This window comes from Atractosteus spatula, chromosome 13 (assembly GCF_055471065.1).
Source record: "Atractosteus spatula isolate fAtrSpa1 chromosome 13, fAtrSpa1.hap1, whole genome shotgun sequence".
NCBI lineage: Eukaryota > Metazoa > Chordata > Actinopteri > Semionotiformes > Lepisosteidae > Atractosteus > Atractosteus spatula.
In genome coordinates this window covers 842,992-868,546 of record NC_142718.1, presented here as the reverse complement: position 1 = coordinate 868,546, position 25,555 = coordinate 842,992, and the positions used below count along the sequence as shown (strand labels likewise).

The following is a 25,555-nucleotide window of genomic DNA, read 5'->3' as shown; positions in this document are numbered from 1 at the left end:
CCTCCTCTCTCTCCTCTCCCTCCTCTCCCTCCTCTCTCTCCCCTCTCTCCCTCCTCTCCCCTGAGGCCCGAGCAGGCTGTGTTGGTGTTTCTGTGCTGAAATCCGCCTGCAGCCGCCCAGCGAGTCCGAGCTCAGGGCTCACGTGAGAGAGGAGTCCCTCCTCTCTCCCCTCTCTCTCCCCTCTCTCTCCCCTCTCTCTCTCTCCTCTCTCTCCCCTCTCTCCCCCTCCTCTCTCCCCTGAGAGAGGGGCCCTCAGGCCCGAGCAGGCTGTGTTGGTGTTTCTGTGCTGAAATCCGCCTGCAGCCGCCCAGCGAGTCCGAGCTCAGGGCTCACGTGAGAGAGGAGTCAGTCCAGCGGAGCCGCCCGGCCCTCCAGCCTGTCCAGCCTGTCCAGCCAGTTCTAGAAAGACTCCAGGGCAGCGGCTTCAGCCACATGGCCAGCAGCTTGACTCCCCTTCGTTAGAGACCCGGCTCCCGTTCTGAGTGTCAGTTGCTCTTCAGTCATATCTAGCTTTACTTATATTGAACTGGTTTTAACTGCAGCAGACGAGAGAGGACACTGGGGGGGAGGGGTCACTCAGCCTGTCTTGCACCTGTCGGGGGGAGGGGGGCGAGCACCTTGTTCCACACTCCTGCCACCCTCTGTGTACAGAAGAGTTTTAACTACAGACAGACCAGAGAGGGCAGATGGGGGGTGGGGGGTCACACGGCCTGTCTTGCACCTGTCGGGAGGCTCCGCAGAGAACAAGCGTCTAGAACCAGCCGGCTCTGGACAGAGCCCGCTCCCATCACCCACTCCTCTCTGTGTAAAGACACTCTCCCCCCCGTCGTCCAGCCGCCACCTCGTGTCCCTGCGCGCCGAAGGAGACTCCCCCCCACCCCCCGGCCAGACTCTCGCCGCCCCCCTGCGGTGGGAGGACTAGCGTGGCCCCCGCCGGAAACAGGAGCCGCCCCTTGCCTCTCACCGCGCGCAGACCCCCCCAGCGGAGAACGCAGAGGCCGCGACCGCCTGCTCCCGTGCAGGGCCTGACACAGACGCGCCGCTTGAAGGGAGTCCTCCAGCGCTCTTCCTCACCCCCACCCCAGCGCCGTGCAGGCCCTGGGGACCCCCCGCCCCGCCTGGGTGGGGCTCCAGGCCTCTCCCCACACAGCAGCCCTCAGAGCGGGGGGCTGTCAGGAGGGCGTGACTGGTCAAGGCTGGGGGACTCTCCCAGCAGGTGTCCCACCCGCGTACTGGCCAGACTCCCGCTGCTGGGCTCCAGCGGGCTGCCAGCTGGGAGCCGCAGGGTGACGTGGCTGGTGGCATCTCACACCACGGTGCCCTACAGCCCGGCTCTGCACTGACGGCTTTTAAATCGTATAAGACTGTGATATTATATCATAGCAATGTCCCCAAGAACCAAGAACCTTAGGACAATCTGCTACACGTTTCCCTATCTCACAGAGAAGATCATCTCCTGATATCACCCGGGGCAGAGCCAAGAGCTTCGGGCTTCTGCGATTCCTGTTCTGGACGAGGGAACCGGGGAGAGCTTTGCGGTGTCGTGTCACCGCCGTGCGACAGGGGGCGCTGGCGAGGCCCCGCCCACTCGCCCCTCCCCCGCGCCATGGGCGCGCCCGCAGCGGCGGCGGCGGCAGCTCCCGTCGCGCGCGGATGGCGTGTCGGCGGCCTGACGTCACGCGGGGCCAGCGGAGGACTTCCTCGAGCCCCCGGGAGTGAGCGCGCTCTGTGGAGTCTCGAGCCCAAGGCGGGTTGGCGAGGTGAAGGCAGAGCGAGAGCAGGAGCACGAGCGGGGCGGCCAGGCTGTCATGACAACCCGTAACCGCCGCACACGCGCGCAGGAGTCCTCTTTGTAGCTCTGTGGGCCGGAACCGCTCGGCCTGCGACCGAACTCGGCGCCCGTCCGGGCAGGCGGCAGCGCCACAGGAACCGTCCGGCCGGCCGGCCGGCGAACTGAGGGGGGCTAACGCACGGCGGACTACGCACTCCGTGGGGTCGTCCTCGGCTGAAGCGGGCGAGCGGCCGCCATGTCGGCTCAGGCCCAGATGCGGGCCATGCTGGACCAGCTCATGGGCACGGCGAGAGACGGTGAGTGGGCCCTGCGGCCGCGGCGGGGCGCCTGGGGCAGCGCGGTTCCACGGGGTTTGGGCGGCCCGGGCGGGACCCGGGGGAGGCCGCCGGATTACTTTTTTGAGCCGGGCTCGGCGTTTTCGCCGAAACTCGCCGCTTCGGCTGCGAGTCCTGTTATTGAAACTGGCGACGGGGGCGGGACGGAGGCGGCGGCTCCGCCAGTCAGAGCGGCGCCCGCCCGGACTGGCGTGGGGCTCCGCCAATCGGGGAGCGGGAGCGGGAGAGTGACGGGCGCCCCCGCCGGTGAGAGCCCGGGCGAGCTCGACGCTGGCCAATCAGGACAGGGGGGAGGGTCGTGGCGCAGGGTACTTCGGTTGGTACGAGAATGGCGAGCGAAGCGGAAGAGTGACGCGTGTTTGGGTATTTCGGACGGGCCGGTTGTTGCAAAACGACATCCCCGCGGCTTCCCCCCGTCCAGAATGGGCTAGGCGGAATGTGAGCCCCGACCCCGCGCACCATCGCGCTTTTTACAGAAAAGTACTCGGACCCTTTCCCCCTTGAAATTCGGACATCTCCCAACGAGTTGTGTTTCAGCAACAAGTTTGTGAAAACTGACATCCCGGGTGGCGAGAGGCGGCCAGCTATCTGGTTTGGGTTGTAATCTCCTCCTGACGGGTGCCCCAGCCTCTCTTCATGCTTCATGCTTGCTGGTGGTGACGGTTCCCAGCTTCAGAAGCTCGAATACGTAACCGAAGAAGAGTCCGGCCTTTTCCCTGTGGATCCCAGGCACTCCTACCCGGGATCATGACTGGAAAACGCTTCCCAGACTCCCTCCTGCCCCAGCACAGGAGCAGAGCCCTGGTGCTGCCCCAGCCCCAGCACAGGAGCAGAGCCCTGGTGCTGCCCCTGCCCCTGCCCCAGCACAGGAGCAGAGCCCTGGTGCTGCCCCTGGTCCTGCCCCAGCCCCAGCACAGGAGCAGAGCCCTGGTGCTGCCCCTGCCCCAGCCCCAGCCCCAGCACAGGAGCAGAGCCCTGGTCCTGCCCCTGCCCCAGCCCCAGCACAGGAGCAGAGCCCTGCCCCTGCCCCAGCCCCAGCACAGGAGCAGAGCCCTGGTGCTGCCCCTGCCCCAGCCCCAGCACAGGAGCAGAGCCTTGGTCCTGCCCCTGCCCCAGCCCCAGCACAGGAGCAGAGCCCTGGTCCTGCCCCAGCCCCAGCACAGGAGCAGAGCCCTGGTCCTGCCCCAGCCCCACCACAGGAGCAGAGCCCTGGTGCTGCCCCTGCCCCAGCACAAGAGCAGAGCCCTGGTGCTGCCCCTGCCCCAGTCCCAGCACAGGAGCAGAGCCCTGGTGCTGCCCCAGCACAGGAAGCCCCTATGAACTGTGCTTTCCCAGCTGGTCTCGGTTTCTCTGGGGCTTCTGGAATGGAGGTGTAACTCATGTCCTGCTTGTGATTCAGCAACGTGACAGGGAACAGGGGTCTCAGCTAATTAGGGGTCTTGGTTAATTGCCCAAGGCTGATCTAACTGCATAACCTTCTGACCTCGTTGACACCCTGTACGTTAACAAACTGCTACTGACCAGTCATAGAACCATATGCCAATCAAGGCCTCCTAATAACCCCCCTCTCTGAACTGGCTCCATCACTCTGCTCTCCTCCCCACTGAGAGCTGGTGTGTGGGGAGCGGACTGGAGCATCATCCAGGTGGGGGTACACACTGGTGGGGGTGGAGGGGATCCCCATGACCTGTACTACGCTGTGAGTGGGGTGTGCAGAAGAGCGCTATAGAAGTGTGAGCAATTTTTACGACGCTTTTATGTGTGGATAATGTAGGGAGTGGAAGACGAGGTTAACCTGTCCTGCTCTCCTTCCTGGAGTAATGAGATCTGCAGCCTGGTTTCCCAGAGCCGAGCCCTGGAGCGGGCTGGGCCGCGACCCGCCCCGGGGCTCGACCTCTGCCCGCGCGCGCGCCATCGAGTAACGGCCCGACCGTTTGATTTCAGGGGACAGCATGCGCCAGAGGATCAAGTTCACGGATGACCGAGTGTGCAAGAGCCACCTGCTGGACTGCTGCCCCCACGACATCCTGTCCGGAACGGTCTGTACCCCCATCGGTCGCTCTCGGGGCTCGCACCCGGGGCCGGCAGGACGGTCTCGGTGTTGGTGGCTTGCGGGGCGACGCCTCGTTCAGACGGGCGGTCTGAAGTGTTGACGCACCGGCTGACCGCCGGCTCGCCCGGGCTTGGGCCTGTGGCGCGTCCAGTGGGAGCCGTCGCTCCGGGGGCTTCGGCCGGACCGCGGGTCGGTCAGCCGGTACCGGGTGGCCGGAGCGGTAACGGGGCTGTGCCTTGTGTTCCAGAGGATGGACCTGGGGGAGTGTGTCAAAGTTCACGACCTGGCGCTCCGGGCGGACTACGAGATCGCCTCCAAGAATCAGGAGTTCTTCTTCGAGCTGGATGTGAGTCTGAGAGCCCCTTGGCTGCTGCACTTTACTGTGTGTTTGTGGTCCCTGTCTCCCTGTGCAGGGTCTGTACCCTCTCACTCCCTCTCGCTCCCTGTGCAGGGTCTGTACCCTCTCTCTCCCTCTCTCTCCCTGTGCAGGGTCTGTACCGTCTCTCACTCCCTCTCTCTCCCTGTGCAGGGTCTGTACCCTCTCACTCCCTCTCTCTCCCTGTGCAGGGTCTGTACCCTCTCACTCCCTCTCGCTCCCTGTGCAGGGTCTGTACCCTCTCTCTCCCTGTGCAGGGTCTGTACCCTCTCTCTCCCTGTGCAGGGTCTGTACCCTCTCTCTCTCCCTCTCTCTCCCTGTGCAGGGTCTGTACCCTCTCACTCCCTCTCGCTCCCTGTGCAGGGTCTGTACCCTCTCACTCCCTCTCGCTCCCTGTGCAGGGTCTGTACCCTCTCTCTCCCTGTGCAGGGTCTGTACCCTCTCTCTCCCTGTGCAGGGTCTGTACCCTCTCTCTCTCCCTCTCTCTCCCTGTGCAGGGTCTGTACCCTCTCACTCCCTCTCGCTCCCTGTGCAGGGTCTGTACCGTCTCTCTCTCCCTCTCTCTCCCTGTGCAGGGTCTGTACCCTCTCTCTCCCTCTCTTTCCCTGTGCAGGGTCTGTACCCTCTCACTCCCTCTCGCTCCCTGTGCAGGGTCTGTACCGTCTCTCTCTCCCTCTCTTTCCCTGTGCAGGGTCTGTACCCTCTCACTCCCTCTCGCTCCCTGTGCAGGGTCTGTACCGTCTCTCTCTCCCTCTCTCTCCCTGTGCAGGGTCTGTACCCTCTCACTCCCTCTCGCTCCCTGTGCAGGGTCTGTACCCTCTCACTCCCTCTCTCTCCCTGTGCAGGGTCTGTACCGTCTCTCTCTCCCTCTCTTTCCCTGTGCAGGGTCTGTACCCTCTCTCTCCCTCTCTCTCCCTGTGCAGGGTCTGTACCCTCTCACTCCCTCTCTCTCCCTGTGCAGGGTCTGTACCCTCTCTCTCCCTCTCTCTCCCTGTGCAGGGTCTGTACCCTCTCTCTCCCTCTCGCTCCCTGTGCAGGGTCTGTACCCTCTCACTCCCTCTCTCTCCCTGTGCAGGGTCTGTACCCTCTCTCTCTCTGTGCAGGGTCTGTACCCTCTCACTCCCTCTCTCTCCCTGTGCAGGGTCTGTACCCTCTCTCTCCCTCTCTCTCCCTGTGCAGGGTCTGTACCCTCTCTCTCCCTCTCGCTCCCTGTGCAGGGTCTGTACCGTCTCTCTCTCCCTCTCTTTCCCTGTGCAGGGTCTGTACCCTCTCACTCCCTCTCTCTCCCTGTGCAGGGTCTGTACCCTCTCTCTCCCTCTCTCTCCCTGTGCAGGGTCTGTACCCTCTCTCTCCCTGTGCAGGGTCTGTACCCTCTCACTCCCTCTCTCTCCCTGTGCAGGGTCTGTACCCTCTCTCTCCCTCTCTCTCCCTGTGCAGGGTCTGTACCCTCTCTCTCCCTCTCGCTCCCTGTGCAGGGTCTGTACCGTCTCTCTCTCCCTCTCTTTCCCTGTGCAGGGTCTGTACCCTCTCACTCCCTCTCTCTCCCTGTGCAGGGTCTGTATCGTCTCTCTCTCTCCCTCTCTCTCCCTGTGCAGGGTCTGTATCGTCTCTCCCTCTCCCTCTCTCTCCCTGTGCAGAGTCTGTACCCTCTCACTCCCTCTCTCTCCCTGTGCAGGGTCTGTATCGTCTCTCTCACTCCCTCTCTCTCCCTGTGCAGGGTCTGTACCCTCTCTCTCCCTCTCTCTCCCTGTGCAGGGTCTGTACCCTCTCTCTCCCTCTCTCTCCCTGTGCAGGGTCTGTACCCTCTCTCTCCCTCTCTCTCCCTGTGCAGGGTCTGTACCCTCTCACTCCCTCTCGCTCCCTGTGCAGGGTCTGTACCGTCTCTCTCTCCCTCTCTTTCCCTGTGCAGGGTCTGTACCCTCTCACTCCCTCTCGCTCCCTGTGCAGGGTCTGTACCGTCTCTCTCTCCCTCTCTTTCCCTGTGCAGGGTCTGTACCCTCTCACTCCCTCTCGCTCCCTGTGCAGGGTCTGTACCGTCTCTCTCTCCCTCTCTTTCCCTGTGCAGGGTCTGTACCCTCTCACTCCCTCTCGCTCCCTGTGCAGGGTCTGTACCGTCTCTCTCTCCCTCTCTCTCCCTGTGCAGGGTCTGTACCCTCTCACTCCCTCTCGCTCCCTGTGCAGGGTCTGTACCCTCTCACTCCCTCTCGCTCCCTGTGCAGGGTCTGTACCGTCTCTCTCCCTCTCTCTCCCTGTGCAGGGTCTGTACCCTCTCACTCCCTCTCGCTCCCTGTGCAGGGTCTGTACCGTCTCTCTCTCCCTCTCTCTCCCTGTGCAGGGTCTGTACCCTCTCACTCCCTCTCGCTCCCTGTGCAGGGTCTGTACCGTCTCTCTCTCCCTCTCTTTCCCTGTGCAGGGTCTGTACCCTCTCACTCCCTCTCGCTCCCTGTGCAGGGTCTGTACCGTCTCTCTCCCTCTCTCTCCCTGTGCAGGGTCTGTACCCTCTCACTCCCTCTCGCTCCCTGTGCAGGGTCTGTACCGTCTCTCTCTCCCTCTCTTTCCCTGTGCAGGGTCTGTACCCTCTCACTCCCTCTCGCTCCCTGTGCAGGGTCTGTACCGTCTCTCTCTCCCTCTCTCTCCCTGTGCAGGGTCTGTACCCTCTCACTCCCTCTCGCTCCCTGTGCAGGGTCTGTACCCTCTCACTCCCTCTCTCTCCCTGTGCAGGGTCTGTACCGTCTCTCTCTCCCTCTCTTTCCCTGTGCAGGGTCTGTACCCTCTCTCTCCCTCTCTCTCCCTGTGCAGGGTCTGTACCCTCTCACTCCCTCTCTCTCCCTGTGCAGGGTCTGTACCCTCTCTCTCCCTCTCTCTCCCTGTGCAGGGTCTGTACCCTCTCTCTCCCTCTCGCTCCCTGTGCAGGGTCTGTACCCTCTCACTCCCTCTCTCTCCCTGTGCAGGGTCTGTACCCTCTCTCTCCCTGTGCAGGGTCTGTACCCTCTCACTCCCTCTCTCTCCCTGTGCAGGGTCTGTACCCTCTCTCTCCCTCTCGCTCCCTGTGCAGGGTCTGTACCGTCTCTCTCTCCCTCTCTTTCCCTGTGCAGGGTCTGTACCCTCTCACTCCCTCTCTCTCCCTGTGCAGGGTCTGTACCCTCTCTCTCCCTCTCTCTCCCTGTGCAGGGTCTGTACCCTCTCTCTCCCTGTGCAGGGTCTGTACCCTCTCACTCCCTCTCTCTCCCTGTGCAGGGTCTGTACCCTCTCTCTCCCTCTCTCTCCCTGTGCAGGGTCTGTACCCTCTCTCTCCCTCTCGCTCCCTGTGCAGGGTCTGTACCGTCTCTCTCTCCCTCTCTTTCCCTGTGCAGGGTCTGTACCCTCTCACTCCCTCTCTCTCCCTGTGCAGGGTCTGTATCGTCTCTCTCTCTCCCTCTCTCTCCCTGTGCAGGGTCTGTATCGTCTCTCCCTCTCCCTCTCTCTCCCTGTGCAGAGTCTGTACCCTCTCACTCCCTCTCTCTCCCTGTGCAGGGTCTGTATCGTCTCTCTCACTCCCTCTCTCTCCCTGTGCAGGGTCTGTACCCTCTCTCTCCCTCTCTCTCCCTGTGCAGGGTCTGTACCCTCTCTCTCCCTCTCTCTCCCTGTGCAGGGTCTGTACCCTCTCTCTCCCTCTCTCTCCCTGTGCAGGGTCTGTACCCTCTCACTCCCTCTCGCTCCCTGTGCAGGGTCTGTACCGTCTCTCTCTCCCTCTCTTTCCCTGTGCAGGGTCTGTACCCTCTCACTCCCTCTCGCTCCCTGTGCAGGGTCTGTACCGTCTCTCTCTCCCTCTCTTTCCCTGTGCAGGGTCTGTACCCTCTCACTCCCTCTCGCTCCCTGTGCAGGGTCTGTACCGTCTCTCTCTCCCTCTCTTTCCCTGTGCAGGGTCTGTACCCTCTCACTCCCTCTCGCTCCCTGTGCAGGGTCTGTACCGTCTCTCTCTCCCTCTCTCTCCCTGTGCAGGGTCTGTACCCTCTCACTCCCTCTCGCTCCCTGTGCAGGGTCTGTACCGTCTCTCTCTCCCTCTCTTTCCCTGTGCAGGGTCTGTACCCTCTCACTCCCTCTCGCTCCCTGTGCAGGGTCTGTACCGTCTCTCTCTCCCTCTCTCTCCCTGTGCAGGGTCTGTACCCTCTCACTCCCTCTCGCTCCCTGTGCAGGGTCTGTACCCTCTCACTCCCTCTCTCTCCCTGTGCAGGGTCTGTACCGTCTCTCTCTCCCTCTCTTTCCCTGTGCAGGGTCTGTACCCTCTCTCTCCCTCTCTCTCCCTGTGCAGGGTCTGTACCCTCTCACTCCCTCTCTCTCCCTGTGCAGGGTCTGTACCCTCTCTCTCCCTCTCTCTCCCTGTGCAGGGTCTGTACCCTCTCTCTCCCTCTCGCTCCCTGTGCAGGGTCTGTACCCTCTCACTCCCTCTCTCTCCCTGTGCAGGGTCTGTACCCTCTCTCTCTCTGTGCAGGGTCTGTACCCTCTCACTCCCTCTCTCTCCCTGTGCAGGGTCTGTACCCTCTCTCTCCCTCTCTCTCCCTGTGCAGGGTCTGTACCCTCTCTCTCCCTCTCGCTCCCTGTGCAGGGTCTGTACCGTCTCTCTCTCCCTCTCTTTCCCTGTGCAGGGTCTGTACCCTCTCACTCCCTCTCTCTCCCTGTGCAGGGTCTGTACCCTCTCTCTCCCTCTCTCTCCCTGTGCAGGGTCTGTACCCTCTCTCTCCCTGTGCAGGGTCTGTACCCTCTCACTCCCTCTCTCTCCCTGTGCAGGGTCTGTACCCTCTCTCTCCCTCTCTCTCCCTGTGCAGGGTCTGTACCCTCTCTCTCCCTCTCGCTCCCTGTGCAGGGTCTGTACCGTCTCTCTCTCCCTCTCTTTCCCTGTGCAGGGTCTGTACCCTCTCACTCCCTCTCTCTCCCTGTGCAGGGTCTGTATCGTCTCTCTCTCTCCCTCTCTCTCCCTGTGCAGGGTCTGTATCGTCTCTCCCTCTCCCTCTCTCTCCCTGTGCAGAGTCTGTACCCTCTCACTCCCTCTCTCTCCCTGTGCAGGGTCTGTATCGTCTCTCTCACTCCCTCTCTCTCCCTGTGCAGGGTCTGTACCCTCTCTCTCCCTCTCTCTCCCTGTGCAGGGTCTGTACCCTCTCTCTCCCTCTCTCTCCCTGTGCAGGGTCTGTACCCTCTCTCTCCCTCTCTCTCCCTGTGCAGGGTCTGTACCCTCTCACTCCCTCTCGCTCCCTGTGCAGGGTCTGTACCGTCTCTCTCTCCCTCTCTTTCCCTGTGCAGGGTCTGTACCCTCTCACTCCCTCTCGCTCCCTGTGCAGGGTCTGTACCGTCTCTCTCTCCCTCTCTTTCCCTGTGCAGGGTCTGTACCCTCTCACTCCCTCTCGCTCCCTGTGCAGGGTCTGTACCGTCTCTCTCTCCCTCTCTTTCCCTGTGCAGGGTCTGTACCCTCTCACTCCCTCTCGCTCCCTGTGCAGGGTCTGTACCGTCTCTCTCTCCCTCTCTCTCCCTGTGCAGGGTCTGTACCCTCTCACTCCCTCTCGCTCCCTGTGCAGGGTCTGTACCCTCTCACTCCCTCTCGCTCCCTGTGCAGGGTCTGTACCGTCTCTCTCCCTCTCTCTCCCTGTGCAGGGTCTGTACCCTCTCACTCCCTCTCGCTCCCTGTGCAGGGTCTGTACCGTCTCTCTCTCCCTCTCTCTCCCTGTGCAGGGTCTGTACCCTCTCACTCCCTCTCGCTCCCTGTGCAGGGTCTGTACCGTCTCTCTCTCCCTCTCTTTCCCTGTGCAGGGTCTGTACCCTCTCACTCCCTCTCGCTCCCTGTGCAGGGTCTGTACCGTCTCTCTCCCTCTCTCTCCCTGTGCAGGGTCTGTACCCTCTCACTCCCTCTCGCTCCCTGTGCAGGGTCTGTACCGTCTCTCTCTCCCTCTCTTTCCCTGTGCAGGGTCTGTACCCTCTCACTCCCTCTCGCTCCCTGTGCAGGGTCTGTACCGTCTCTCTCTCCCTCTCTCTCCCTGTGCAGGGTCTGTACCCTCTCACTCCCTCTCGCTCCCTGTGCAGGGTCTGTACCCTCTCACTCCCTCTCTCTCCCTGTGCAGGGTCTGTACCGTCTCTCTCTCCCTCTCTTTCCCTGTGCAGGGTCTGTACCCTCTCTCTCCCTCTCTCTCCCTGTGCAGGGTCTGTACCCTCTCACTCCCTCTCTCTCCCTGTGCAGGGTCTGTACCCTCTCTCTCCCTCTCTCTCCCTGTGCAGGGTCTGTACCCTCTCTCTCCCTCTCGCTCCCTGTGCAGGGTCTGTACCCTCTCACTCCCTCTCTCTCCCTGTGCAGGGTCTGTACCCTCTCTCTCCCTGTGCAGGGTCTGTACCCTCTCACTCCCTCTCTCTCCCTGTGCAGGGTCTGTACCCTCTCTCTCCCTCTCTCTCCCTGTGCAGGGTCTGTACCCTCTCTCTCCCTCTCGCTCCCTGTGCAGGGTCTGTACCGTCTCTCTCTCCCTCTCTTTCCCTGTGCAGGGTCTGTACCCTCTCACTCCCTCTCTCTCCCTGTGCAGGGTCTGTACCCTCTCTCTCCCTCTCTCTCCCTGTGCAGGGTCTGTACCCTCTCTCTCCCTGTGCAGGGTCTGTACCCTCTCACTCCCTCTCTCTCCCTGTGCAGGGTCTGTACCCTCTCTCTCCCTCTCTCTCCCTGTGCAGGGTCTGTACCCTCTCTCTCCCTCTCGCTCCCTGTGCAGGGTCTGTACCGTCTCTCTCTCCCTCTCTTTCCCTGTGCAGGGTCTGTACCCTCTCACTCCCTCTCTCTCCCTGTGCAGGGTCTGTATCGTCTCTCTCTCTCCCTCTCTCTCCCTGTGCAGGGTCTGTATCGTCTCTCCCTCTCCCTCTCTCTCCCTGTGCAGAGTCTGTACCCTCTCACTCCCTCTCTCTCCCTGTGCAGGGTCTGTATCGTCTCTCTCACTCCCTCTCTCTCCCTGTGCAGGGTCTGTACCCTCTCTCTCCCTCTCTCTCCCTGTGCAGGGTCTGTACCCTCTCTCTCCCTCTCTCTCCCTGTGCAGGGTCTGTACCCTCTCTCTCCCTCTCTCTCCCTGTGCAGGGTCTGTACCCTCTCACTCCCTCTCGCTCCCTGTGCAGGGTCTGTACCGTCTCTCTCTCCCTCTCTTTCCCTGTGCAGGGTCTGTACCCTCTCACTCCCTCTCGCTCCCTGTGCAGGGTCTGTACCGTCTCTCTCTCCCTCTCTTTCCCTGTGCAGGGTCTGTACCCTCTCACTCCCTCTCGCTCCCTGTGCAGGGTCTGTACCGTCTCTCTCTCCCTCTCTTTCCCTGTGCAGGGTCTGTACCCTCTCACTCCCTCTCGCTCCCTGTGCAGGGTCTGTACCGTCTCTCTCTCCCTCTCTCTCCCTGTGCAGGGTCTGTACCCTCTCACTCCCTCTCGCTCCCTGTGCAGGGTCTGTACCGTCTCTCTCTCCCTCTCGCTCCCTGTGCAGGGTCTGTACCCTCTCTCTCCCTCTCTCTCCCTGTGCAGGGTCTGTACCGTCTCTCACTCCCTCTCTCTCCCTGTGCAGGGTCTGTACCCTCTCACTCCCTCTCTCTCCCTGTGCAGGGTCTGTACCCTCTCACTCCCTCTCTCTCCCTGTGCAGGGTCTGTACCCTCTCTCTCCCTCTCTCTCCCTGTGCAGGGTCTGTACCCTCTCTCTCCCTCTCTCTCCCTGTGCAGGGTCTGTACCCTCTCACTCCCTCTCTCTCCCTGTGCAGGGTCTGTACCCTCTCTCTCCCTGTGCAGGGTCTGTACCCTCTCACTCCCTCTCGCTCCCTGTGCAGGGTCTGTACCCTCTCACTCCCTCTCGCTCCCTGTGCAGGGTCTGTACCGTCTCTCTCTCCCTCTCTCTCCCTGTGCAGGGTCTGTACCGTCTCTCTCTCCCTCTCTCTCCCTGTGCAGGGTCTGTACCCTCTCACTCCCTCTCTCTCCCTGTGCAGGGTCTGTACCCTCTCTCTCCCTCTCTTTCCCTGTGCAGGGTCTGTACCCTCTCTCTCCCTCTCTCTCCCTGTGCAGGGTCTGTACCCTCTCTCTCCCTCTCTCTCCCTGTGCAGGGTCTGTACCCTCTCTCTCCCTCTCTCTCCCTGTGCAGGGTCTGTACCCTCTCTCTCCCTGTGCAGGGTCTGTACCCTCTCTCTCCCTGTGCAGGGTCTGTACCCTCTCTCTCCCTGTGCAGGGTCTGTACCCTCTCTCTCCCTGTGCAGGGTCTGTACCCTCTCTCTCCCTCTCTCTCCCTGTGCAGGGTCTGTATCGTCTCTCTCTCTCCCTCTCTCTCCCTGTGCAGGGTCTGTATCGTCTCTCTCTCTCCCTGTGCAGGCTCTGTACCCTCTCTTTCTCCCTCTCTCTCCCTCTCTCTTGCTCGTGTGTCTGTATTCACACCCCTGTCTCTCTTGCAGGCGGCGGAGCACCTGCAGTCCTTCATCGCGGACTGTGACCGCCGCACAGAGCTGGCCAAGAAGCGGCTGGCGGAGACTCAGGAGGAGATCAGTGCGGAGGTGGCCGCCAAGGTGGGTGAGCCACTCCTGAGCCCAGCCAGCGTGCCCCCTGTCTGCCCCTGCCCCAGCCCCGATCGCCCTGTCTGCCCTGGCTTGTGACTGCGTTGGTCTCACTCTCTCATTCTGGGGTGTCAGTACAGCCCCGAGACTGCTCTGGTCTCACTCTCTCTCACTCTGGGGTGTCAGTACAACCCTGTCTCACTCTCCCTCACTCTGGGGTGTCAGTACAACCCTGTCTCACTCTCCCTCACTCTGGGGTGTCAGTACAACCCTGTCTCACTCTCCCTCACTCTGGGGTGTCAGTACAGCCCCGAGACCGCTGGCTCACCCCCCCCTCTGTACGGCAGGCGGAGCGAGTGCACGAGCTGAACGAGGAGATCGGGAAGCTGCTGGCCCGGGCGGAGCAGCTGGGCGGCGAGGGGAACGTGGAGGAGGCGCAGCAGGTCCTGGAGAAGGTGGAGAAGACCCGGGAGCTGAAGCGGGAGGCGGAGGTGGGTGTGCGATCGCCTGCGAGCGGCGTCACTGCCCCGTCAGCGCTCCTGCTGGTGACGCGTGGCAAACAGGCCCGAGAGTGTGCTGCAGTGTGAGGGGGCTCTGTGCCCTGTGTCAGGTGTGCACGGTGTCTGTGTGCCCTGTGACAGGTGTGACTGATCCAGTACACGTTAACGACTGTCCTGGGGCTCTGTGCCCTGTGTCAGGTGTGCACGGTGTCTGTGTGCCCTGTGTCAGGTGTGACTGATCCAGTACACGTTAACGACTGTCCTGGGGCTCTGTGCCCTGTGTCAGGTGTGCACGGTGTCTGTGTGCCCTGTGTCAGGTGTGACTGATCCAGTACACGTTAACGACTGTCCTGGGGCTCTGTGCCCTGTGTCAGGTGTGCATGGTGTCTGTGTGCCCTGTGTCAGGTGTGACTGATCCAGTACACGTTAACGACTGTCCTGGGGCTCTGTGCCCTGTGTCAGGTGTGCCCTGTGTCAGGTGTGCACGGTGTCTGTGTGCCCTGTGTCAGGTGTGCACGGTGTCTGTGTGCCCTGTGACAGGTGTGACTGATCGAGTACACGTTAACGACTGTCCTGGGGCTCTTTGTCATGTGACAGGATGTGTACAGGAACTCCATGCCCGCCTCCAGTTTCCAGCAGCAGAAACTCCGGGTGTGCGAGGTCTGCTCCGCTTACCTGGGTCTCCACGACAACGACCGTCGCCTGGCTGACCACTTTGGCGGGAAGCTGCACCTGGGCTTCATCGAGATCAGGGAGAAACTGGAGAAAATGAAGGTTACAGAGAGACAGCGGAACTGAGACAAGCTGACTTACTGGACACCTCAGTACATGAACACTGCACTGAGAGAGAGAGGGGTTAATACAGACACACTGACTGGACACTCCAGTACATGAACACTGCACTGAGAGAGAGAGGGGTTCATACAGACACACTGACTGGACACTCCAGTACATGAACACTGCACTGAGAGAGAGAGGGGTTCATACAGACACACTGACTGGACACTCCAGTACATTAACACTGCACTGAGAGAGAGAGGGGTTAATACAGACACACTGACTGGACACTCCAGTACATTAACACTGCACTGAGAGAGAGAGGGGTTAATACAGACACACTGACTGGACACTCCAGTACATTAACACTGCACCGAGAGAGAGAGAGGGGTTAATACAGACACTGACTGGACACTCCAGTACATTAACACTGCACTGAGAGAGAGAGGGGTTAATACAGACACACTGACTGGACACTCCAGTACATTAACACTGCACTGAGAGAGAGAGGGGTTAATACAGACACACTGACTGGACACTCCAGTACATTAACACTGCACTGAGAGAGAGAGGGGTTAATACAGACACACTGACTGGACACTCCAGTACATTAACACTGCACTGAGAGAGAGGGGGGTTAATATACACACACTGACTGGACACTCCAGTACATTAACACTGCACTGAGAGAGAGGGGTTCATACAGACACACTGACTGGACACTCCAGTACATTAACACTGCACTGAGAGAGAGGGGGGTTAATATACACACACTGACTGGACACTCCAGTACATGAACACTGCACTGAGAGAGAGAGGGGTTAATACAGACACACTGACTGGGACACTCCAGTACATTAACACTGCACTGAGAGAGAGAGGGGGTTAATACACACACACTGACTGGACACTCCAGTACATTAACACTGCACTGAGAGAGAGGGGGGTTAATACAGACACACTGACTGGACACTCCAGTACATTAACACTGCACTGAGAGAGAGAGGGGTTCATACAGACACACTGACTGGACACTCCAGTACATTAACACTGCACTGAGAGAGAGAGGGGTTAATACAGACACACTGACTGGACACTCCAGTACATTAACACTGCACTGAGAGAGAGAGGGGTTCATACAGACACACTGACTGGACACTCCAGTACATTAACACTGCACTGAGAGAGAGAGAGGGGTTAATACAGACACACTGACTGGACACTCCAGTACATTAACACTGCACTGAGAGAGAGGGGGGTTAATACAGACACACTGACTGGACACTCCAGTACATTAACACTGCACTGAGAGAGAGAGGGGTTAATACACACACACTGACTGGACACTCCAGTACATGAACACTGCACTGAGAGAGAGGGGTTCATACAGACACACTGACTGGACACTCCAGTACATTAACACTGCACTGAGAGAGAGAGGGGTTAATACAGACACACTGACTGGACACTCCAGTACATTAACACTGCACTGAGAGAGAGAGGGGTTCATACAGACACACTGACTGGACACTCCAGTACATTAACACTGCACTGAGAGAGAGGGGGGTTAATATACACACACTGACTGGACACTCCAGTACATGAACACTGCACTGAGAGAGAGAGGGGTTAATACAGACACACTGACTGGACACTCCAGTACATTAACACTGCACTGAGAGAGAGAGGGGTTAATACAGACACACTGACTGGACACTCCAGTACATTAACACTGCACTGAGAGAGAGAGGGGTTCATACAGACACACTGACTGGACACTCCAGTACATTAACACTGCACTGAGAGAGAGAGAGGGGTTAATACAGACACACTGACTGGACACTCCAGTACATTAACACTGCACTGAGAGAGAGGGGGGTTAATACAGACACACTGACTGGACACTCCAGTACATTAACACTGCACTGAGAGAGAGAGGGGTTAATACAGACACACTGACTGGACACTCCAGTACATTAACACTGATATTTAATGTCTTGAGTGACGGCTCCCTCTCTTCTCAGAAAGCGGTGGCAGACAAGCGAATGCAGCGCAGTCTGGACCGCGTGAAACGATGGGAGGAGAGAGAAGAACGAGCAAGAGAGGAGGAGAGGGAGAAGGAGAAAGAGAGGGAGAAGGAGAAAGAGAAGAAGAGGTAAGTCCATAAGATCTCTATATTATTCCACTGACAGCACTAGATCTACAGTCTCTCTCACACTGTAGGGTTATTCCACTGACATCACTAGATCTACAGTCTCTCTCTCTCACACTGTAGGGTTATTCCACTGACAGCACTAGATCTACAGGCTCTCTCTCTCACACTGTAGTGTTATTCCACTGACAGCACTAGATCTACAGTCTCTCTCACACTGTAGGGTTATTCCACTGACAGCACTAGATCTACAGTCTCTCTCTCACACTGTAGGGTTATTCCACTGACAGCACTAGATCTACAGTCTCTCTCTCTCACACTGTAGGGTTATTCCACTGACAGCACTAGATCTACAGTCTCTCTCACACTGTAGGGTTATTCCACTGACAGCACTAGATCTACAGTCTCTCTCTCTCACACTGTAGGGTTATTCCACTGACAGCACTAGATCTACAGTCTCTCTCTCACTGTAGGGTTATTCCACTGACAGCACTAGATCTACAGTCTCTCTCACACTGTAGGGTTATTCCACTGACAGCACTAGATCTACAGTCTCTCTCACACTGTAGGGTTATTCCACTGACAGCACTAGATCTACAGTCTCTCTCACACTGTAGGGTTATTCCACTGACAGCACTAGATCTACAGTCTCTCTCACACTGTAGGGTTATTCCACTGACAGCACTAGATCTACAGTCTCTCACACTGTAGGGTTATTCCACTGACAGCACTAGATCTACAGTCTCTCTCACACTGTAGGGTTATTCCACTGACAGCACTAGATCTACAGTCTCTCTCTCTCACACTGTAGGGTTATTCCACTGACAGCACTAGATCTACAGTCTCTCTCTCTCACACTGTAGGGTTATTCCACTGACAGCAGTAGATCTACAGTCTCTCTCACACTGTAGGGTGATTCCACTGACAGCACTAGATCTACAGTCTCTCTCTCTCACACTGTAGGGTTATTCCACTGACAGCACTAGATCTACATTCTCTCTCTCTCACACTGTAGGGTTATTCCACTGACAGCACTAGATCTACAGTCTCTCTCACACTGTAGGGTTATTCCACTGACAGCACTAGATCTACAGTCTCTCTCACACTGTAGGGTTATTCCACTGACAGCACTAGATCTACAGTCTCTCTCTCACTGTAGGGTTATTCCACTGACAGCACTAGATCTACAGGCTCTCTCTCTCACACTGTAGGGTTATTCCACTGAAAGCACTAGATCTACAGTCTCTCTCACACTGTAGGGTTATTCCACTGACAGCAGAGTCATTATTACCATCTGAAAGCAACTTGCATTCGTACATTTTCCTTGAACACGGGCTTTCCTTGCAGTACCAGATTATAAATAACCTTCTTGCTGTTTCAGGACGAGATCCAGGAGTGGAGAGCGGTGGAGGTGAGTGTCTTCTGCGTCCAGATGTGAAGGGTGTGTGTTTTTGTGTGGACATTGTGCCCAGCGTTGACCCCTCCTGCTCCCCCCCCCCCCTCTCAGGGAGGGTAGCTCTCACCGCTCCAGGCACAAGCGTTCGTCTCCGTCCCGGGAGCGAGAGAGGCGGCACCGGCACTCCGTCAGGCACGCAGACAGGCACTCGGACAGACCGCGGTCCCGCTCACAGAGCCACTCGCACAGGAGGAAGAAGAAGAGGTACTCTGAGGGCCTGCAGGAGCCCCAACCTGCACTCGCGACTCAATTACTGAGACTGGACAGCCCACAGACACATTGACCCTCCAGGAGCAGGACTGGACAGCCCACAGACACACTGACCCTCCAGGAGCAGGACTGGACAGCCCACAGACACACTGACCCTCCAGGAGCAGGAGTGGACAGCCCTGGTGTAGAGTGACTGGACAGCCCACAGACACACTGACCCTCCAGGAGCAGGACTGGACAGCCCTGGTGTAGAGAGACTGGACAGCCCACAGACATACTGACCCTCCAGGAGCAGGACCGGACAGCCCACAGACACACTAACCCTCCAGGAGCAGGACTGGACAGCCCTGGTGTAGAGAGACTGGACAGCCCCCAGACACACTGACCCTCCGGGAGAGAGACTGGACAACCCTGGTGTAGAGAGACTGGACAGCCCACAGACACACTGACCCTCCAGGAGCAGGACTGGACAGCCCTGGTGTAGAGAGACTGGACAGCCCACAGACACACTGACCCTCCAGGAGCAGGACTGGACAGCCCTGGTGTAGAGAGACTGGACAGCCCACAGACACACTGACCCTCCAGGAGCAGGACTGGACAGCCCTGGTGTAGAGAGACTGGACAGCACACAGACACACTGACCCTCCAGGAGCAGGACTGGACAGCCCTGGTGTAGAGAGACTGGACAGCCCACAGACACACTGACCCTCCAGGAGCAGGACTGGACAGCCCTGGTGTAGAGAGACTGGACAGCCCACAGACACACTGACCCTCCAGGAGCAGGACTGGACAGCCCTGGTGTAGAGAGACTGGACAGCCCACAGACACACTGACCCTCCAGGAGCAGGACTGGCAGCCCTGGTGTAGAGAAACTGGACAGCCCTCAGACACACTGACCCTCCGGGAGCAGGACTGGACAGCCCTGGTGTAGAGAGACTGGACAGCCCTCAGACACACTGACCCTCCGGGAGCAGGACTGGACAGCCCTGGTGTAGAGAGACTGGACAGCCCCCAGACACACTGACCCTCCAGGAGAGAGACTGGACAGCCCACAGACACACTGACCCTCCAGGAGCAGGACTGGACAGCCCTGGTGTAGAGAGACTGGACAGCCCACAGACACACTGACCCTCCAGGAGCAGGACTGGACAGCCCTGGTGTAGAGAGACTGGACAGCCCACAGACACACTGACCCTCCAGGAGCAGGACTGGACAGCCCTGGTGTAGAGAGACTGGACAGCCCACAGACACACTGACCCTCCAGGAGCAGGACTGGCAGCCCTGGTGTAGAGAGACTGGACAGCCCTCAGACACACTGACCCTCCAGGAGAGAGACTGGACAGCCCTGGTGTAGAGAGACTGGACAGCCCACAGACACACTGACCCTCCAGGAGAGAGACTGGACAGCCCTGGTGTAGAGAGACTGGACAGCCCACAGACACACTGACCCTCCAGGAGCAGGACTGGACAGCCCACAGACACACTGACCCTCCAGGAGCAGGACTGGCAGCCCTGGTGTAGAGAGACTGGACAGCCCTCAGACACACTGACCCTCCAGGAGAGAGACTGGACAGCCCTGGTGTAGAGAGACTGGACAGCCCACAGACACACTGACCCTCCAGGAGAGAGACTGGACAGCCCTGGTGTAGAGAGACTGGACAGCCCACAGACACTTGTCGCTGACCATGTGTAAGAGAGGCTACAGCTCCAGAAGGAGGCTCGTCCTTTCCATGAGAGCCCTGAGCATGACCGCTCAGGCAGTTAGAGGCCATTCTCACCTCGTTGGCCTTTTCACACTGTGACGGAGCAGGGGGGCCCCTCAGGCCCTGCTGTGGCGTCGGCGAGCCCGGCTCCGGCAGCGCGGGCCGGGTCCTTAGCGCTGTGGGCTTCTGATGTCGTCCCGGCCCGGCCCGTCGCCGTAGTGACGCGTTGCCTGCCCCTGCCCCTTCTCTGCCTGCAGGGCGTCCGGAGAGAGAGAGCGGTGCCCCCGGCCCGGGGACGGCGAGCGGCACCGAGAGCGGGACAAGTCGGCCTCCCCGCAGCGGGACGGGGAGAGGCAGGGGCCCCGCGGGCGGGCCTGCTCGCCCTCGCTGGAGAGAGAGAGGGGCTCCAGCTCCGACGAGAGGGAGTCGGGGGAGATCTAGGGGGGCCGGGGGGCGGGGGGCTTCAGCACTTCACGGGGGTGGGGGGGGGAAGCTGTAACGCTGTCAGGCAGTCGGGGGGGCAGAGAGGGTGTTTGGGATCGCTGTGCCGCGGACAGGAGGAGGTGTTGTCCCCGCCCGCTCGCGCCAGGCCGTTCGCCACGCGGCGCCTCATCGTTTTCTTCTTTTAATTACCGTTTGATTTTTTTTTTTATTCTTTGCAATTTTCGCAGGATGCTTTTGAAATGGCATTGGAGCGGGGGGTTTTAAGGGTGATAGAAGATCATCTCTCTCTCACACACACACACACACACACACACACAAGTTTGTATTCCTAAAGGATTTCCATTGACTCTATTCTTACAGTTCCAAACTCCACACGCTGTGAAAACAGGCCCAGAACAGGTTGTTTTTTTTTTGACACTTTAAGATTGGGAAGATGCCAGTTTTGTTTATTAAAAAAAGTTCAGTTTTCAGGATGTGACTTTCAGTCTGCGTTTGTCGATGTGGCTCAGTTTGCGAGGACATAGGCAGGGACAGGCGCTCAGTGAGATGGGCTCAGCCACACTCACAACCTCGCAAAGCCTCTAGAAGAAGGAGCTATTGGATCTGGAATGTAAGATACGACAAAAAATAATTGTATAAATAAATATACACCCTTGTTTCATTGTATAAAGTTGTCGGTGTCTTCCTGGTTCTTTGACTTGTGAATTTTGAAAGAAAAATAAGGCTGGTATTATATTCAGATAATCTTACAGAAGGGGTGTCAGTGTGGGGCTCTGGGTGACTCTATCCTCTCTCCAGCGTCCAGTCTCTGTCTGTAACCCCACTGTCACCCTGACACAGGACACAGAGGTGCAGACGTGTTGTTGCAGACTGAGGGTCTGTTCAGGAGTGATGATGATGATGAAGGGTGTCAGTGAGGGGCTCTGGGTGACTCTATCCTCTCTTCAGCTCCAGTGTCACCCTGACTGCAGGACACAGAGGTGCAGACGTGTTGTTACAGACTGAGTGTTCAGCTGCTCTACAGGAGTGATGATGATACAGGGAAGGCTCTCTTTCACCGTTTTAACTAAAAACAGACATGGTTTTCATTTTTTAATGCTCATCTTTATTCTCTAAAAAATGCAGTTGTAGAGTATTGACAGATTTCGTACAGCTATTATCGTGTTAGTAGTAATGGTGTTAGTATCATTATCCTTGCAGTCATTGCGTGTGTTCCCGTGTGCTGATGGGGACACGGATGAGAACGAGATGAATAATGTGACTCAGTGGCTTGCCCTGCTGGCTCTGGTGTCTGGCCTCCTGGCTCGGTCAGGAACTGGGCCCAGGTGCTGTGTGGCCTCTTGGCTCGGTCAGGAATCGCTGGAGCAGTCTGCTGATCTCGATCCAGAGCAGCAGGTCCCAGCCGTGAGGGGGTGACCGAGACAAGGTGCCTGAGATCAGCCCCCCTGAGACCCCATCTCTGCCCCTGTCCCAGCACCCCAGCAGTTTTCAAGGGGGGAGATGACGAAACTCACTGTATACACCCCCCTCAGGCAGGGCCTGCGCTCTCCAGAACTCCTGCTCCTCCATCTCTGCTGCCTTTTACTCTAATAATAATAATAATAGTTTACAAAGCACGTTCGATTCAAGTATTCAAGTACGAGTCCTGAGAAGAGCTGACGGTGTTGCCCATGGGGCGGTCACGTCAACGTAAGGAGTCACAAAGGTCAAGGGTCGCCAGCAGGAAAGAGGGAGGAGGGAGCCGTTGCCACTGAGAACAGGAGGCGCTGCTTTACATGGAGAGTGGCAGGGGTTGGAGGCTGGACCAAACTGCCCAGCCGGCTGCTCACCTTGGGGTCCTCAGGGGCCTGGGACAGGGCACGTGTGTCCTGGGAGCTGGGGAACGTGGGATTGCAATGGCCGCAGCTTAAGGAGTGGGGCAGCTGGCCGGCTCGCCTCTGCACTGCAGCCTGGACCAGACCGCAGCGGGGGGGAAGACCAGTCGTCACCGTTCTCGGAAACACGCAGAGACAAACTAGTCGAGCTGAGGGGTAAGTGGTTAGGAACGCGGGAGGTCGTGTCTGGTGCCTGAGCTGTTCCGTCTGTCCGTCCGTCTAGTATGCAGCAACGATCTTGGTGCAGATGACATTGAGCACCTTGGACATGGCATCGTGTCCCTCTCCACCGTACTTCTCATTTATTACAGCCAGCACCTGGTCACACAGCACCTGGAGACAGAGCACAGAGGGAGGCGTTCAAACACACTGACTGGACACTCCAGTACATTAACACTGCACTGAGAGAGAGGGGTTCATACAGACACACTGACTGGACACTCCAGTACATGAACACTGCACTGAGAGAGAGAGAGGGGTTAATACAGACACACTGACTGGACACTCCAGTACATGAACACTGCACTGAGAGAGAGAGGGGTTCATACAGACACACTGACTGGACACTCCAGTACATGAACACTGCACTGAGAGAGAGAGGGGTTCATACAGACACACTGACTGGACACTCCAGTACATGAACACTGCACTGAGAGAGAGAGAGGGGTTAATACAGACACACTGACTGGACACTCCAGTACATGAACACCATAACTGAGAGAGATTAATACAGATGCTGGACAGTACAGTGGGTTATGTCAGTAGCCTGTCGGATGTGAATGTGTTGCTGCACGCAGTCTCACACTCACCCGGAAGTTCTTGGAGTCCACCTTGAGCTGTGTTGCGTGTTTGGTGGCCAGTGGGGAAATGATGGCACTGAGCCCTGCGTCACTCTCCACCTGTGACATCATCTCATTCAGAGCCCCAAAAACTGTGCGCCCATGATTTCGCACTTGTGGGGATGCCTCCATGTCTGCAGCTGACCCCATCCCAGAGAAATGTCCAAAATACGACTTTGTGTCGGGGCTATTGATGAACATCCTGTAAGAAAAACAGAGGGATTCATACAGACACACTGACTGGACATTCCAGTACATGAACACTGCACTGAGAGAGAGGGGTTCATACAGACACACTGACTGGACACTCCAGTACATTAACACTGCACTGAGAGAGAGAGAGGGGTTAATACAGACACACTGACTGGACACTCCAGTACATTAACACTGCACTGAGAGAGAGAGGGGTTCATACAGACACACTGACTGGACATTCCAGTACATGAACACTGCACTGAGAGAGAGGGGTTAATACAGACACACTGACTGGACACTCCAGTACATTAACACTGCACTGAGAGAGAGAGAGGGGTTAATACACACACACTGACTGGACACTCCAGTACATGAACACTGCACTGAGAGAGAGAGGGGTTAATACAGACACACTGACTGGACACTCCAGTACATTAACACTGCACTGAGAGAGAGAGAGGGGTTAATACAGACACACTGACTGGACACTCCAGTACATGAACACTGCACTGAGAGAGAGAGGGGTTAATACAGACACACTGACTGGACACTCCAGTACATGAACACTGCACTGAGAGAGAGAGGGGTTAATACAGACACACTGACTGGACACTCCAGTACATTAACACTGCACTGAGAGAGAGAGGGGTTCATACAGACACACAGACAGGTGCTGTTGTTTCTTACTTGACCAGGGCTGCGGTGCCGTTGTCCTCGGCGCTGGCGTACAGTTTGCCCCAGATGGCCCTGGCGGCGGTGGCGTCCCCTGCAGATACGGCCATGGCTGTCGGCGCGGTGGGAGAGTGGCGTGCAGAGCGCTGGACCTGGAGCGAGAGGGAGAGGCGAGGCTGGCGGTGGTGCTCTGCTCCCGGGAGACAGGGTTATATCTGCTGGCCAGGCGAGGGGGGGCGCCTCCCCCCTGCGTGAGGAGGGGCCTGGCCGAGGAGGAGGGAGGCCAGCCGAGCTCAGGACAGGACAGCCCCCACAGGTCAGACAGTACGAGCCGAGTCCCGAACAGCACGCGCAGTCCAGTGGATCACAGTGTCGTCACACAGCGCCATATCCCACACAGCTTGTACAGTACGAGTGCAGTTTATTGTACCGCAGTCCTGAACAGCACCGCGCAGTCCAGTGGATCACAGTGTGCTAGGGCTCGGTAGAGTATAGTACTACGCAGTCCAGCATCATGCCAACATGAAGACAGAGTAACAGTGCAGTGCACGATAGCACAGTCTAGAATAATACAGCACACTGAACTTGTACACAGCAGCCAAGAGCTTTCTCTAATTCAGGGTTGCAGGGGAGCTAGAGTCTATCCCAGCAAGCAACGGGATTTCCTGGTCAAGACTCCAGTCCATCACAAGGCACACACACACTCACCATGGCCAGTTAACCCACCAGCGTGTCTTTGGAGTGTGGGAGGAAACCGGAGCACCTGGAGGGCAGCCGTGCGAACACGTGGGGGGGGCATACAGACTCCACACAGACAGCACCCCAGGAATCGAACCCAGGGCCTCAGTGCTGCTAAACAGCAAAGCTGACCAGTGCGCCATCTTGCATCGTACAGTACAGTCTAGCATTATAGAGTGGAATTTAGCAGAGTTGTTGTGTATAGTAAGATGCACTTTAGTGCAGTGTGTATAATATAGTCCTGTGCATTATAGTACAGTAATGTTGAAATATTCAACAATCTCTCAAACGTGATAGTGTTTAATTAAAATACTATTTCGTGAGTGGTTCATTCATGTTTTTGACGTGCTTATTTACGTAAGCACTCGAACCGGGCTGACCTTTTCTATCCCACATATTTTGAAGCGCAAATCTCACAACAGCAGACTCTGGATTTGTGGTAATTAGTGAGGTTGAGGCTAATTGGTGACCTCTGTTGCCCCCAGACCCAAATCGTCGAGAAATCCCCACTGCGGAATATTTCAGTGTCCCAGAGAACAAAGGACCCTCAGTCCTGCAGCCACAATCCGCGGCCAGTCGCTGTGGTTTAGATCAGCCTCCCGCCACACACACTGAGGCACTAACACCCTCTGAGGCACGTAACACACTGCACACACACTGCACTGTACACACACACTGCACAGACAGTACTGTATACACACACTGCACACAGACAGCACAGACAATACTGTACACACACACTGCACGCGGTCAGCACAGACAGTACTGTACACACAGACAGCACAGACAATACCGTATACACACTGCACACAGACAGTACTGTACATGCACACTGCACACAGTCAGCACAGACAGTACTGCACACAGACAGCACTGTACACACACACACTGTACTGTACACACACACTGCACACACACTGCACACAGTC

The 25,555-nt window shown here is 57.9% G+C and overlaps 2 protein-coding genes across 2 annotated transcripts; one reads left to right on the top strand and one right to left on the bottom strand.

Moving 5' to 3' along the window:
• The first annotated feature begins 1,603 nt into the window (after positions 1-1,603).
• LOC148821506 (putative RNA-binding protein Luc7-like 1) lies at positions 1,604-20,972 on the top strand. Its single transcript, XM_088930881.1, has 10 exons — positions 1,604-2,088; positions 4,072-4,166; positions 4,428-4,526; positions 12,968-13,078; positions 13,414-13,557; positions 14,164-14,340; positions 16,368-16,498; positions 17,877-17,906; positions 18,003-18,155; positions 20,122-20,972. The coding sequence occupies exons 1-10, from the start codon at positions 2,028-2,030 to the stop codon at positions 20,303-20,305; spliced, it is 1,185 nt and encodes a 394-aa protein (XP_088787007.1). The 5' UTR covers positions 1,604-2,027; the 3' UTR covers positions 20,306-20,972.
• Positions 20,973-21,410: 438 nt separating this feature from the next.
• On the bottom strand, positions 21,411-24,136 carry LOC148821505 (cytoglobin-like). Its single transcript, XM_088930962.1, has 3 exons — positions 23,904-24,136; positions 22,992-23,223; positions 21,411-22,515 (listed from the first exon to the last, which is right to left on the bottom strand). Exons 1-3 carry the CDS (start codon positions 23,996-23,998, stop codon positions 22,402-22,404), a joined length of 441 nt encoding a protein of 146 aa, XP_088787088.1. The 5' UTR covers positions 23,999-24,136; the 3' UTR covers positions 21,411-22,401.
• Between the last annotated feature and the right edge of the window lie 1,419 nt (positions 24,137-25,555).